This window comes from Otolemur garnettii, unplaced genomic scaffold (genome assembly GCF_000181295.1).
Source record: "Otolemur garnettii isolate 467f Iridium unplaced genomic scaffold, OtoGar3 scaffold00121, whole genome shotgun sequence".
NCBI classification, from domain to species: domain Eukaryota; kingdom Metazoa; phylum Chordata; class Mammalia; order Primates; family Galagidae; genus Otolemur; species Otolemur garnettii.
In genome coordinates this window covers 770,149-783,728 of record NW_003852516.1, presented here as the reverse complement: position 1 = coordinate 783,728, position 13,580 = coordinate 770,149, and the positions used below count along the sequence as shown (strand labels likewise).

Genomic DNA, 13,580 nt, shown 5'->3' with positions numbered 1-13,580 from the left:
CTGTGGTGGTGGAACGCTCCGCGGTGGAGTCGCTTGAGTGCCTGTCCCGGGCGGCGAGCCGTCGCTTCTTGAGCTGCTGGCGGTTGTGGCATGTGTCCCAGAACCCGGGCAGTGCAAGCTGGGTTCAGCTAGAGAAGACGCGGTCCCCTCAGCGTTTAGGCCACGGGCGTCCAAGCCCGCTCCTCTGTGGCCAGAGAAGGGCCGGCCTCAGCAGCTGAGAGAAGCAGGCCACAGCCTTCCAGGGCCTCGGGCCCGGGGACCGGAGGAGGATGAGCTGGCTCTTTCCCCTGACCAAGAGTGCCTCCTCCTCCGCATCTGGGTCCCCCGGTGGCCTCACCAGCCTCCAGCAGCAGAAGCAGCGCCTAATCGAGTCCCTGCGGAACTCCCACTCCAGGTGACCGGTCGCTGCCTCTTCCGACTGACGGAAGAAATAGGGCGGGAGGGCGGGCTGGTCTCAACCACCCTCACAGCTCCCCAGGTCAGCTCCCCGCCAGCTGCCTCATACACCTCCCTCGGTTCTGGGTCACACGCTTGCCCTCCGACTTTGCCTGGTGTTTAGTTATTTTCCTCCGGACCCTTTCTGACTCCTGTCCCACGACTTCTCAGCTCTTCTAATTAGGTTTTGCTCATTCCTCCTGACAGTCTGCAGTCTCTCTCGTAGTCTATAGACATATCCTTTGCTTTCCCCGGCTTCCTCCCTGTTCTTTTCCTTTCCCCACCTGGTGGCCTTGTTCGCAGAACTGTTAAAATAGTATACTTGGCGATAGAGAGACGCGAAGAGTAATCGCGTTTCGCAAAGAATGGAAAATGAAACTCTTGCAACATCAAAGGAAAGGGACACCAAAGTTTTCATCAGTGGATTCTTCTCGCCTGAGAGTGACATAGTTAATCCTCTTGAGTCTCTTAAGGTTTACTCCGTTCCAACAACCTCCCCTCCTCTTGGAACTATCAGTATCTCTACATTTCTCACTTCTTTAATATTCTTGCTTCACACTCAGGAATTGTTTTATATTCATCTTGATTCTGTTGTCTTACTGAGCTTTTCACTTATGGTCAGATTAGAAATATTTTGAAATTCAAATTATTGCATTTATTTTTACTGTAAACTGGTTTGCTGCAGCCTGTTTACATTGCAAGTGTCTGTGGTCTCGAATGGTTTTCAAAATGTTGAACTGCTTTTTGATGTTATATGAATTCTGGACGTATATTTACTTAATATTTTCACGATATTTTATGTAAGAAATCAACACTGTTAAGCCCTAACCCTTTTTAAAATAATATATTCGGAGATAATAAATGGAACAGTTCCTATTGATCAAACTGTGAAGGTCCATTTTATCTGTTACACTTTGATATTTATTTCCAAGCAAGTAAGTTATAATCTAAAATAGTTTTAAATAAAACATATTTTTAAAAGAAAAATTCACCGTATTGTCAGTTTGGCTAAAATGAGGTCTGTTGCTGACTGAACTTCAGGTGTTTCTTGGTTCTTTGTCTCAACTGTTTGTTTAGAACTTTGAAAAGTTGAAAATTTATAATGTGTAGGGCAGCGCCTGTGGCTTGGTGGGTAGGGCCCCGGCCCCACACACCGAAGGTGGCGGGTTTGAACCCAGCCTCTGCTAAACTGCAACAAAAAAATAGTCGGGTATTATGGCAGGCGCCTGTAGTCCCAGCTACTGGGGAGGCTGAGGCAAGAGAATCGCCTAAACCCAGGAGTTGGAGGTTGCTATGAGCCTGATGTCAAGGTACTCCACAAGGGCAACAAAATGAGACTCTGTCTCTAAAAAAAAAAAAAAGAAAGAAAATTCATAACGTGTAAGTACGTGGCACTAGCATGGCAATCTAGTAAATGGTGGCTTTCATTTTGGAAAATTAAGTTCATAAAGTTCTTACAAATCTTATTTAAATCATACTTTGCACTGACCTATTAAGACCTACTTTCATAAGATAAACTTACAAAATAAGGTGACTTATTTTTAATATAATAAAAGTTTGTCCACTTAGAAGTTGTCATCATGGAAGACTATCTACTGTACTAGATTTGTTGCAGAAACACTTTCAGAATTAATTGTTTTTAAGTCTTTAAGTATACAGTATTATGTTAAATATTCTCAGTGTGGAAAATGTCTTCTTTGAAGTTGGAGTTAAATTGTTTAATATTCCAAAGTTCCTTGCTGCTAAGGCTAGTAAATAAAGGAAGTGATCTGAAATTTATATTTTTGGTTTCCCAAATAAAGTGAGATTCTAAAGCTGGAATTGTTAGTGTGAGGAATTCTGGATTAGGTTAAAAGGGTTAGTAAATACCCTAAATTGAATACAAAAGTTATCCATTCTATATATTATTTTTTTGGACCAGAAATTATGGACATGTGATGGGACATGTGACATTATCTATGTGTAGTATTTTATGGTGTTATGAATATGTAACTTTATTCTTTTAAGTTTTTTTATAAAAACATTTGAAGTTTTATCTAATTGAAATACATGTACTTCACATTTAGAAATTATACTGGAGAAATTTAAGTATGTGATATGCTTCCAGTTTTGGGTTTTTTTTTAATGATTTATTTATTTTTATTTTTGCAGTTTTTGTCCGGGGCTGGGTTTGAACCCGCCACCTCCGTCATATGGGGCCAGCACCTTACTCCTTTGAGCCGCAGGTGCCACCCTCCAATTTTCAAAGAATGACACAGTCCTGGAAAAAAATACCATCCACCTAGTTTTAAATCTGCCTTTTTAAATAATGGCATTCCTTTTCTAAGCTAGTTGGTAAAAATGATCTATCTGTGTGGTATCTGATGCAGAGGAGGAAAAAAATCTATGATACCTTTCATCACTCACCATAAGTGGCATGTGGCCAACACTCCTGTAACAAAAGACAGGTTAACAAGAGAAAGGAATAATAATTTTATTTAATCAAAGTTTTATGAGGCCTAGGAGCCTTCAGAACTGAAGATCCAAAAGGTCTTTATTTTATGCTTAGGGTCAATGAAGAATATGTAGAAATGTGATTAGACAAAAGGTTACCAGATGGTAAGGTAACCTTGCTAGATTCTTCTTGATCTCTCTGAGTAGCATTTCTTCCTCCAGGTGACGGAGCAGGACCCCTCTGGAATGAGGGTATTTGAGGGAGAAAGAGGGTGACTTTTCTAGGTTTTATGCTATCTTTGGGAAAGAGGAGTTCTAGTTTCTATGACCCACCTTAGGGGAGAGGAATTCTGGTTTCTATGACTTGCTCTTGGGGAGAAAGAGGTGGAAGACAGGAGAGCAGAAGAAGGCCTGAAAGAGATTTTGTTTCTGAGGCCTTTCAGGCTCCTTTAGTTCATGTTCATAGTTTGGAGTATTGTTTTATGAATCCCACAATATAGTACAATTCATCCTTAAACATTTTTGTGTGGACAGACACCAGGATTCGTCATTCTGAAGGTATGCTCCTATAAAAGTTTAAGGAATGTTCAATTGAATTTTTATGAATAATATAAAATCTTGCTAAATTATGAATGTTAATATCTTGCTGCATGCTGCCCACCTCCCTTGTGTTACAATACCTTATCTCTTTTTCAAACATAAGGTCACTAGGTCTTTTCTGGCAATGAAAATATCTGACTTTTTTTTTCCTCTCCCCCAAGTAACCTTTCCCCATCTCCATTCTTTCACCTCCCACTTTTTTTATTCCTTATAACTCTGAAAATTCCACTTCAACAGAGTATCTTTAAATCCATTTAATGGCTGTAAACTCCATTTTAGTTACCTTAAATTTTAACCTCTTCATCTTCCTCAGGCCTTCCCAAAAGATTAGGTGAATTTTATGTATATTTCCTAGTCTAGCACTCACTGGTAGGTTACCAAAAGTTTTAAAGTTCAATACTTGTCCCCAAGGCCAAATCAGTAAGAATGAAGAACAAGGAAAAGTGGTTTAAAGAAAAGGGAAGAGAAGTTTATTAATTTGAGGGTAAACGGGGAGGACGGTGGACTAGTATTTCAAAGACTGCCTCCTGTCTTTAAGGAGAAGTACAGGATTCTTATAAGGGGAGTTTGAGCCAGGCGTTGTGGCAGGTGTCTGTAGCCCCAGCTACTTGGGAGACTGAGGCAAGAGGATGGCTTGAGCCCAAGAGTTTGAGGTTGCTGTGAGCTATGATGCCACGGCATTCTACCCATGGCAGCAAAGCAGTACTCTCAAAAAAAAAATAAATAGAGGGCGTAAGTGGTTGGATTTAGGTGTTCATGACCAGTGTCACATGTGGCTTCAGGCTGTTGTTGTGTAACTACGAATAATTGGTGGTTTCATTTGGTTGGTGGCAATGATCTCATGACCCTTGTCTGTACACTTCTGTTGAGCCATCTCCTGTGGTTTAAGATTCTAGAAAACAGCAAAGATTATTGTCTCTGATTATTGCCTTCAGGGAAGGAAGCAGGTTTTAATTCCCAAAAAGGAGGGGGTCTTGGATTTTAAGAGGCAACTCATAAAACATTTCCTTGCCCTTTTCAGACCTGTACTTTGTTATAGGTGTGCAGGGCAAATGGGAAACAGTCATAAATGACCACCAAGAAGCATTTAAAGCATAATAAACATTTTTGAGTCTGCTATGAAAATAGAATCTAGAAGTTATATAGACTAGGTTTAAGTATAACTAATTCTGCTGTTTATATACTTCCTGAAAAGCTCATTTTACAGGATGCTCCCACCCAAATCCATTTCCCCTGACTCCTAAATTTGTTTTCCCCTCTGGATGGCCACGTAACTAGTGGAGGCTGGGATCTTTAAACCTCAGGAGGTGAATAATGGTTGTTTACACCAGTGATGATGGTCTCCTCCAGCCTCTCCCCCAACTTATTTGGAAACAAGACTCTAGGTCAATGGGAATTGGAGGAAAAGTCTATTGGGGAGCTGAATAATAAAAAGAGATATCTGGGAGGAACAACTCTCTTATGTTTTGCATATTGTTACATGGGACATCTGGAAATGCATGAATCATAACAAAGCTAAGGCTGACTACTGAATGTGATAGAATAGAAAGATATAATAACCCTGATAATGTTTTGCTGCTAAGTTAACCAACTCTGGAACCTCCCTGCTTCTGTATTATTTGTTGTTTAAGATAATAACTCATCACTGTTTAAAGCCACCTTCAGCCTAGTTTTCAATTATTTGCAGCTGAAAATAATGCAAGTGATACACTCACTGATCCCAGTATCCAAAGATTCTTTAGAAGTGAGCTAAGCATTTCCTTACATTGCCTCTGTAATGAGAAAATAGTAAAAACTGATGGTCTTAACAGTGACTATCCGAACTATCCAGGGTTCTCTTTGCTCACAATATCTAAAGTTAATTAGCTTCTTTATTATTTTATTTCTTCACTTCAAAAACAACAACCTGAAGGTATATTGTGCATGGTAATTATTATTTGTAATTAGCTATGTAAATTCAAACTTACATAGTCTGCATTCATTTTAATAGTATATTACACAATAATTGTAGTGCTATTTTAGCTTTAGATTCAATGAGAACATCTAATTTGTGAGTTATTATGTTTATCAGAATTGCTTTTTTCTTTTTCATTCCAGTACTAGCAATAGAGTCATAATGAAAGAAGCCCTGAGCTAGGAGAGATACAGATGTGTCATTAACAGGCAGTGCAGCCTTGGAATGACATACAACCTTTATAGGCCCTATCACAACTAAAAATGAGAGGATGGCTTTCCCTTTTCTCCTGTCCAGCTGTGAAAGTCTGTTGATTTCCTCAGGCTTCTCAAGGTAATCACCCTCTTAGAGATAGAAAACAAACTGAGCATCATACCTGGAAGCAGGGGCTGGTTCAAAAGTAGTGAGTTTTCTCACTTGATTGTTCAGTTATGGGTAGAACTTCCTTGTTCTACTCTTTCCCCCATCTCACTACTGCACTTGACTATTTTTTTAAAAAGTAGAAGACGAGGGGGCAGTGCCTGTGGCTCAAAGCAGTAGGGTGCTGCCCCCATGTGCCAGAGGTGGTGGGTTCAAACCCAGCCCTGGCCAAAAACTGCAAAAAAAAAAGTGGAAGCCAAGAAATTGGTATGACTTAGGAAAAGCTTTATAACAAAACTATCCTGGATTCCGGTTTTAGCCGTGACACCTACAAGCTATATGACTTCTTGGCAGGTTGCCCACCTTCTCTGATTCTGCAGTTCCCAACTGTACAGTCAAGAATTAGGAAGAGACTGTCCTTTCCTCAGTGTATATCCTTGACTTCTTTGTCAAAGATGAGTTGGCTATAAATTTGTGGATTTATATCTGGGCTCTCTGTTGTTTTGGTCTATGTGTCTATTTATCTGCCAGTATCATGAAGTTTTTTGGTTAGTGCATCTTTGTAGTAAATTTTGAAGTAAAGTAGGGTGATGACTCCAGCTTTTTTCTCAGGATTGCTTTGGTTATTCAGAGTTTTTTATTACATATAAACTTTTTTTTCTTTTTTTTTTTTTTTTTACTAGGCAAAGAATTTTATTAACCTTTCTTTCAAACTTTATTCCCAGGCTTCTTCAGCTTAATTAGCTGCAAAGAATGAATTATGTATAAGCAAAAACTGAAAAGAGCTGCAATGTCCAAGGGGCTTGGGCTTAAAAATATCAGAGATCTAGATTTTATTAGATCCATAAACAAAAACAATTTTAAAAAGCAGTCATAATATAAAATAGCAGCTCCTGGGAACTTCTTCAAGTTTCATCTTCAGAAGTTGGCTCAATTCAGTTTGCCTCATTCTTGGAAGCCTCATCAAAATTCTCCACAAGATCTGGAACTTCATCATCATCATCCTCTCCAGTAGCAAGTGGTGCTTTTCCATCCACAGATCGTTTAGGCAGAGCTTCAGCCAGCCTCCTTAAGCTAGTCAGACTGTCTGCACCAAGCTGGTTTAAGATGCTAGGTAGCATTTCTGTCAGCTGCGTGGTCTCAGCATGGCCTGTAATGGTGAAAGTGTTTGCTGCCAGAGATGCCTGAACTTCAGGGTTGTTAAAGTGGGTCACTGTTCCTTGGTTTGTAAACATATTCACCTCTTCACTACAGAGATATTGTTTACCCCTAACTTCTTTAAGAAGAACTGAAGTTTTTTATCATCTGCTGTAGCTGTTCTATGAACCACCTTCTTTCTGGGAGCAGTTCCTTTCCCACCAATGCACACTTGTGCCTGCAGTTTGGTGAATTTCTCTTGGTTCATGATAGTTTCTTTCATCTTGTCGGAGCGTACAGGGGACCACGCGGGCGACTAGGGTTGGTGCTCAGAGGGTCTCGGGTAGACCAGCTGAGTTTAAGGCACACACACGGAGACGCAAGATGGCAGCTAGAGTTAAATTTTTTTTTTTCTATTTCTGTGAAGAATGTCACTAATATTTTCATAAGAGTTGCGTTGAATCTGCAAATTGCTTTGGGTAATATTATCATTTTAACAATATTCTTCCAACACATGAATATAGAATATCATTCCATTTTTGGTGCCCACTTCACTGTTTCTCACCAGTGTTTTATAGTTTTCTTTGAATAAATTTCTTACTTCTTTGGTTAAATTGTTTCCTGGTTATTTTATCTTCTTTCTAGCTATTATCAATTGGATTGCTTTCTTAATTTCTTTTTTACTTATTCATTATTAACATACTTAAATGCTACTGATTTGTGTATGTTGATTCCTGCAATTTTACTGAATTTGTTTACCAATTTTAACAGGCTTTTGGTGGGGTCTTTAGGTTTTTCCAAGTAAGATGGTGTCATTAGCAAACATGGCTAATTTGACCTTGTTCCTTTATTAATTTCAATGCACTTTCTCTCACCTAAAGGCTCTGTCCAGGACTTCAAATATTATATTGAGTGAAAGTGGTAGAAGTGGGCATTCTTGCCTTAATCCAGACCTGAGAGGAAAGGCTTCAGTTCTCTCCATTCAGTACAGTGTTTGCTGTGGGGTTGTCATATGTGATCTTTTTTTGTTTTGAGGTATATTCCTTTTATGCCCAGTTTTTTAAATGTTTTTTTAAATTTTAGAATATTAGGGGGTACACACATTTTGATTACATAATTTGTTTTTGTACTTAAGTTAAAGTTATACATGCATCCTTTACCCAGATGGTGCGCATTGTACCGTTAGGTACATTGTATCCATTATCCATCCTCTCCTCCCCCCTTCCACAGACTTTGACTGCCATGTCCAAGTGTTGATTGATTAGTTTCCTACCAAGTACATGTGTTTATTTTTCCCTTGTGATACTTCACTTGGGAAGATGGTCTCCAGTTTTCTATCCAGCTTATAACAAAAGATAACAGATCTTCGTTTTTTTCTAGACCCAGTTTCATGACGGTGTTTTATCATGAAGGAATAATCGAATGTTATCAAATGCTCTTTTCCATCGTTGAAATAATCATATGGTTTTTGTTCATGATGCTATTAATGTGATGTATCATGTTTATTGATTACATATGTTGAGCCATCCTTGCATCCTTGAGCTGAATCTCATTTAATAATGGTGAATGATCTTTTTAATGTGTTGTCGAATCCAGTTTGCTGGTATTTTGTAGAGGATTTTTCAGTCTCCTTATTATTTCATCAATGATATTGGCCTGTATGTTTTTGTTGTGTCCTTGTCTGGTTTTGGTATCAGGATTATGCTGGTCATGTAGAATAAATTTGAGAGTCTTCCCTCCTCTTTAATTTTTATTGAAGAGTTTGAATAAGTTTCATATTCTTCCTTAAATGTTTGGTAGAATTTATCAGTGCAGCCATCATCCTAGATTTTTCACTGATGGGAGAATTTTTATTATCTTTTCAATCTTGTTACCTAAGGTGTTCTATTCATGACTCAAACTTGGTAGGTCATATATGTCCAGGAATTTATCCATTTTTCAAGATTTTCTGATTTGTTGACATACCTACGGTTGTTTATAATAGTCTCTAATGATTCTTTGCATTTCTTTTTTTTTTTGAGACAGAGTCTCACTATGTCACCCTCAGTAGAGTGCTATGGCATCATAGCTCACAGCAACCTCAAATTCAAATCGCTTAAGTGATTCTCCTGCCTCAGCCTCCCAGTAGCGGGAACAACAGGTCCCTGCCACAACACCTGGCTATTTTTGTTGTTATTGTTGCAGTTGGCCCCTGTTGGTCGGCTGGGTTCAAACGTGCCACCCTCAGTGTATGTAGCTGGCGCTGTAACCACTGTGCTCCATGCACCAAGCCTGATTCTTTATATTTCTGTAGTCTCAGTAGTTACATTGTCTTTTTTGTTTCCGATTTTATTTACTTGAATCTTCTCTCTCTCTCTTTTTTTTTTTTTAGTTTGGTTAAAGCAGGGTGTCTGTCCTACAGACTGCAGGCCACATGGTGATTTTGTGAGGGCTTTTCTTTTTCTTTTTTTTTTCTTATCTGTACTGTCAGGTATTACAAAAAGTATGCAGAGATGTTTTTCTGCTAATCAACTTTTGTTAGTTTTTGTGTATTTAACGTGTGGCCAAAGACAACTGTATTGCTTCGATATGCACCAGAAAAAAAGAAAAGGTTGGACACCCCTGAGCTTAAGGGTTGTTCATTTTGATATCTTTTTGAAAATACAGCTTTTCATTTTTTATCTTCATTTTTTTTAGTCTTGATTTCATTTATTTCTTCTCTGACCTTTATTATTTCTTTATACAACTTTCGAGTTTGGTTTGTTCTTGCCTTTCTCATTCATTGAGGTGCATAATTGAATTCTTTCTTCATTTTTGATATACCTGTTTATTGTTATAAACCTCCCTTTTAGTGATTTTGGTTTGTTTTATTTGCATTTTCATTTGTTTCAACAAATTTTTTAGTTTCCCTCTTAATTTCTTTATTTACCTATTGGTTGTTCATGGGCATGCTGTTTAATTTCCATGTGATTGTGTAGTTTTCAAAGTTCCTCCTGTTATTGCTTTCTAGTTTTATTCCATTCTGGTCAGAAAAGATACCTGGTATGATTTCCACTTTTTAAAATATTTTCAGATGGGCGGTGCCTGTGGCTCAAAGGAGTGGGGCGCCAGCTCCATATGCTAGGGGGTGGCAGGTTCAAATTCAGCCCCAGCCAAAAACTGCCAAAAAAAAAAAAAAAAGAAAAAGAAAAAGAAAGAAAGAAAGAAAAAGAAAATATTTTCAGACATGTGTTGTGTTGTGGCCTAAGATATGGTCTTTTCTGAAGAACATTCCATGTAATGATAAAAAGAATGTGTATACTGTAGCAGTTGGGTGAAATGTTCTGTGTCAGTTAGGCCTATGAGGTCCAGTATGTAGTTTAATGGTGCTGTTTCTTTGTTGACTTTCTGTCTAAATAATCTGTGTATTACTGACAGTGGGGTATTTAATTCCCCTACTATTATTTTATTGTAGTCCATCTCACCATTTAGATTTATTAATATTTGCTTTATATACTTGGGAGTTCTGGTGTTGGATGCATAGATATTTATAATTGTTATATCTTCTTGCTGAATTGACTTTTTTATCATTATATAGAGGCCTTCTTTGTTTCTCTTTATATTCTTTGATTTGCACTTTATTTTATCAAAACACAATTCCTTCTCCTCCTGGTTTCCTATTGCATGGAACATGTTTTTCTACACCCTTTCGCTTTCATTCTGTTTGTGTCTTTGTAGGTAAAGAGGGTTTCTTTTCTTTTCTTTCTTTCTTTCTTTTTTTTTTTTTTTTTTGAGACAGAGTCTCACTTTATTGCCCTCTGTAGAGTACTGTGATATCAAGTGATTCTCTTGCCTCAGGCCTCCTGAGTAGCTGGGACTACATGCACCTGCCACAATGCCCAGTTTTTTTTAGAGACGGGTTCTTGCTCTGGCTCAGGGTGGTCTTGAACCTGTGAGTTCAGGCAATCCACCCGCCTTGGCCTCCCACGGTGCTAGTATTACAGTACAGGCATGAGCCACTGCACCTGGCCTGAAGTGGGTTTCTTATAGACAGCATATGGGTGTTTTAGTTTGTTTATCCATTCCACCATTCTGTGCCTTTTTATGGTGGAATGAGTCCGTTTACATCGTGTGTTATTCATAAGTAAGAACATACCACTGCCATTTTGTTGCTTGTGTTGTAGTTTTTTGGATAGTCCTGTCTTCCTCTCCTCCTTTCTTGCTGTTTTCCTTCGTGGTTAACTCACTTTCTGGTGTTGTTTTAATTTGTTGTTTTTTGTTTTTAGTGAATCTATTAAAGTCTTTGCATTGCAGTTACCATAAACTTTACAAAAAACATTTTATAACAAGTTATTTTAAAGAAATAGCAATTTATCTTAGACCACAAAGAAAATAATAGAAACCAAAAATATTTGCACTTTAATTTCACACTCCCCCCATTTTCATTTTTAGTTGTCTGAATTTATGAGATTTTTATATTACCTATCTCTTAACAGGTTGCTGTAGCTATTTTTTATTTGTAGCACTTTGTACTGGAGTTATAAGTGTACACTGTAATTACAGTATTTTTCAAAGAACCAACTTTTTCTTCATCAATCCTTTGTATTGTGTGTTTCATGATTTCCATTTTGTTTAGTTCTGCTCTGAGCTCTGTTGTTTCTTTTCTGCTGCTGGTTTTAGCTTTGGCTTTGGTTTGCTCTTCCTTTTCTAGTTCCTTGAGATGTGATGTTAAGTTATTGGTTTGTGATCTTTTCGTCTTCTTGATGTAGGCATTTGGGTATGAATTTTCCTCTTAGGACTGCTTTTGCTGACTTGTATAGCTTTTGATAGCTTTATTTTTCCTTGTTCAGTTTGAGGAATCTTTTGTTTTCCTTCTTAATTTCATCTTTGACCGAAGCAGCAGCAGTTTAATTTCCATGACATTGTTCTAGTTTTATTTCACTGTGGTCTGAAAAGATACATGGCATGATTTCTGTTTTTTTGAATTTGTTGAGACATATTTTTTGGCCTAAGATAAGTTCAATCTTGGAGAATATCCCATGTGCTGATAAGAATGTATATTCAGTAGTTTTGTGGTGGAATGTTCTGTAAATATCTTTTACTTCCATTTGTTCTAGAATCCCATTTAAGTCCAATGTTTATTTATTTATTTTTGGCTTTGATGGTCTGTCCCAGCTCTGCCGGGGGGTGTTGCAGTCTCTAGCAGTTACAGTATTACTGTTTATCTCTCTGGTTAGAACTAGCAACATTGGCTTTATGAATCTGGGAGCTCCTGTGTTAGGCACACATACCTTTAGCACTGTTATGGCTTCTTGTCACATTGTTCCCTTTAGGCTTATAAAACAATCACCTTTATCTTTCTTTACCATTGTGGATTAATGTCAGTTTTATCTGGTATGAGAATAGCTACGCCTGCTCTCTTTTAGTTTTATTAGCGTGGAATTTTTTTTTCTTCCATTTCTTCACCTTGAGTCTGTGTGAGTCCTTGTAGATAGACGTGTTTCCTAGAGATAACAGATACTTGGGTTGCGTTTTTTCATCCATCCGGCCAGTCTGTGTTTATGTTGACCATATATATTGAACTTCAGTGTTGATATGTGGGATGCTGTTGTGTTCATCATATTGGGTAATACCTTATTGCTGTGTTTTCCTTTTTGTGCCTTTGTTTTATATCATCTGTGAGCGTTAGCTTTGGGGTCATTTTACACTGGTGGGTGGGTATCTATCTATCGTGCTGATCCATGTATAATGCTGTTATAAGTATTTCCAGGTCTGGTCATGACAAATACCCTCAGTTTGCTTGTCTGGAAAGGTCTTTATTTCTCTGTCAATTATGAAAATTAGTTTTGCAGGATACAAAGAAGCCTGGATTTTCCTTTGTAGGTTAGTTGCTGCTTTTCTCTTGCTGCTTGTAGAATTTTCTCCTTCATTTTGACTTTGGCCGGGTTGATGATGACCTTGTATCTTGGAGATTTGTATTCACTGTGAATCTTCAGAGATATCTGAATCTCTGGCAATACCAGGGAAATGTTCCTTAATAGTGCTCTCAATTTTTACTCTTTATTTTTCTCCCTCCACGATACGTATAATTTGTATATTGGCTCACTTTGCATGACCCCATATTTCTCTGAGTGATTGTTAGTCCTCTTTATTCTCTTCTCTGCCTTTTCAAATGACTAGGTTAGGTCCAGAGCGTTGGCCTCAAGGTTTAGTCTGTTCTTGAAACTTTCTGCTGCATTTTGAAATTCCCTAAATGTCTCTTTCCTTTAAGTTCTATTTATCATTTCTTATATAGCTCTTTCATGGCTTTTTCATTTTTTTCATTGATTTCCTGAAATACTGTGCCTTCTTTTTGTTGGTTTCAATGTTCTCTTGAATTCCATTCATCGTATTTGACATCCATAATCTGAATTCCATTTCCGACATTTTGATAATCTCCCTTTATTTGTGGTCTACTGCTGTGGATCTATGTGATCCCTAGGGGGTGTTGAACTGCTTTGTTTTTCATATTATCAGAGTTCTCCAGCTTTTTTCTTCTAATGTTAATCCTCTTCTCAGCTCAGGGTTACAGAGCGCCTGCTCTTTGCTGGGATCTCTGCTGGCTGCCTGGTGGCCCTTTTGCGTCTTGCTCTGGAATGCTGATCCTGCAGCAGAGGGGCAGGCATCAGAGATCCTTGTAGTGGAGTTGTTCCTTGTATCTCCT

General features: G+C 38.2%; 1 protein-coding gene and 1 pseudogene across 3 annotated transcripts in view; one reads left to right on the top strand and one right to left on the bottom strand.

The window, feature by feature from the left end:
* Positions 1–9: 9 nt before the first annotated feature.
* Positions 10–13,580, top strand: part of VPS37A (VPS37A, ESCRT-I subunit) — a 43,334-nt gene continuing 29,763 nt past the window's right edge. For both annotated transcript variants that reach the window (XM_023517801.1, XM_003797649.2), the window contains exon 1: positions 10–394. In XM_023517801.1, coding sequence (XP_023373569.1) covers positions 270–394 — 125 coding nt within the window. In that variant the 5' untranslated portion in view covers positions 10–269. The remainder of the gene's footprint in view (positions 395–13,580) is intronic.
* Positions 6,444–7,303, bottom strand: LOC100963546 (annotated as a pseudogene). The gene has a single exon (XR_154389.3). The product of XR_154389.3 is annotated as a transcription factor BTF3 pseudogene (transcript).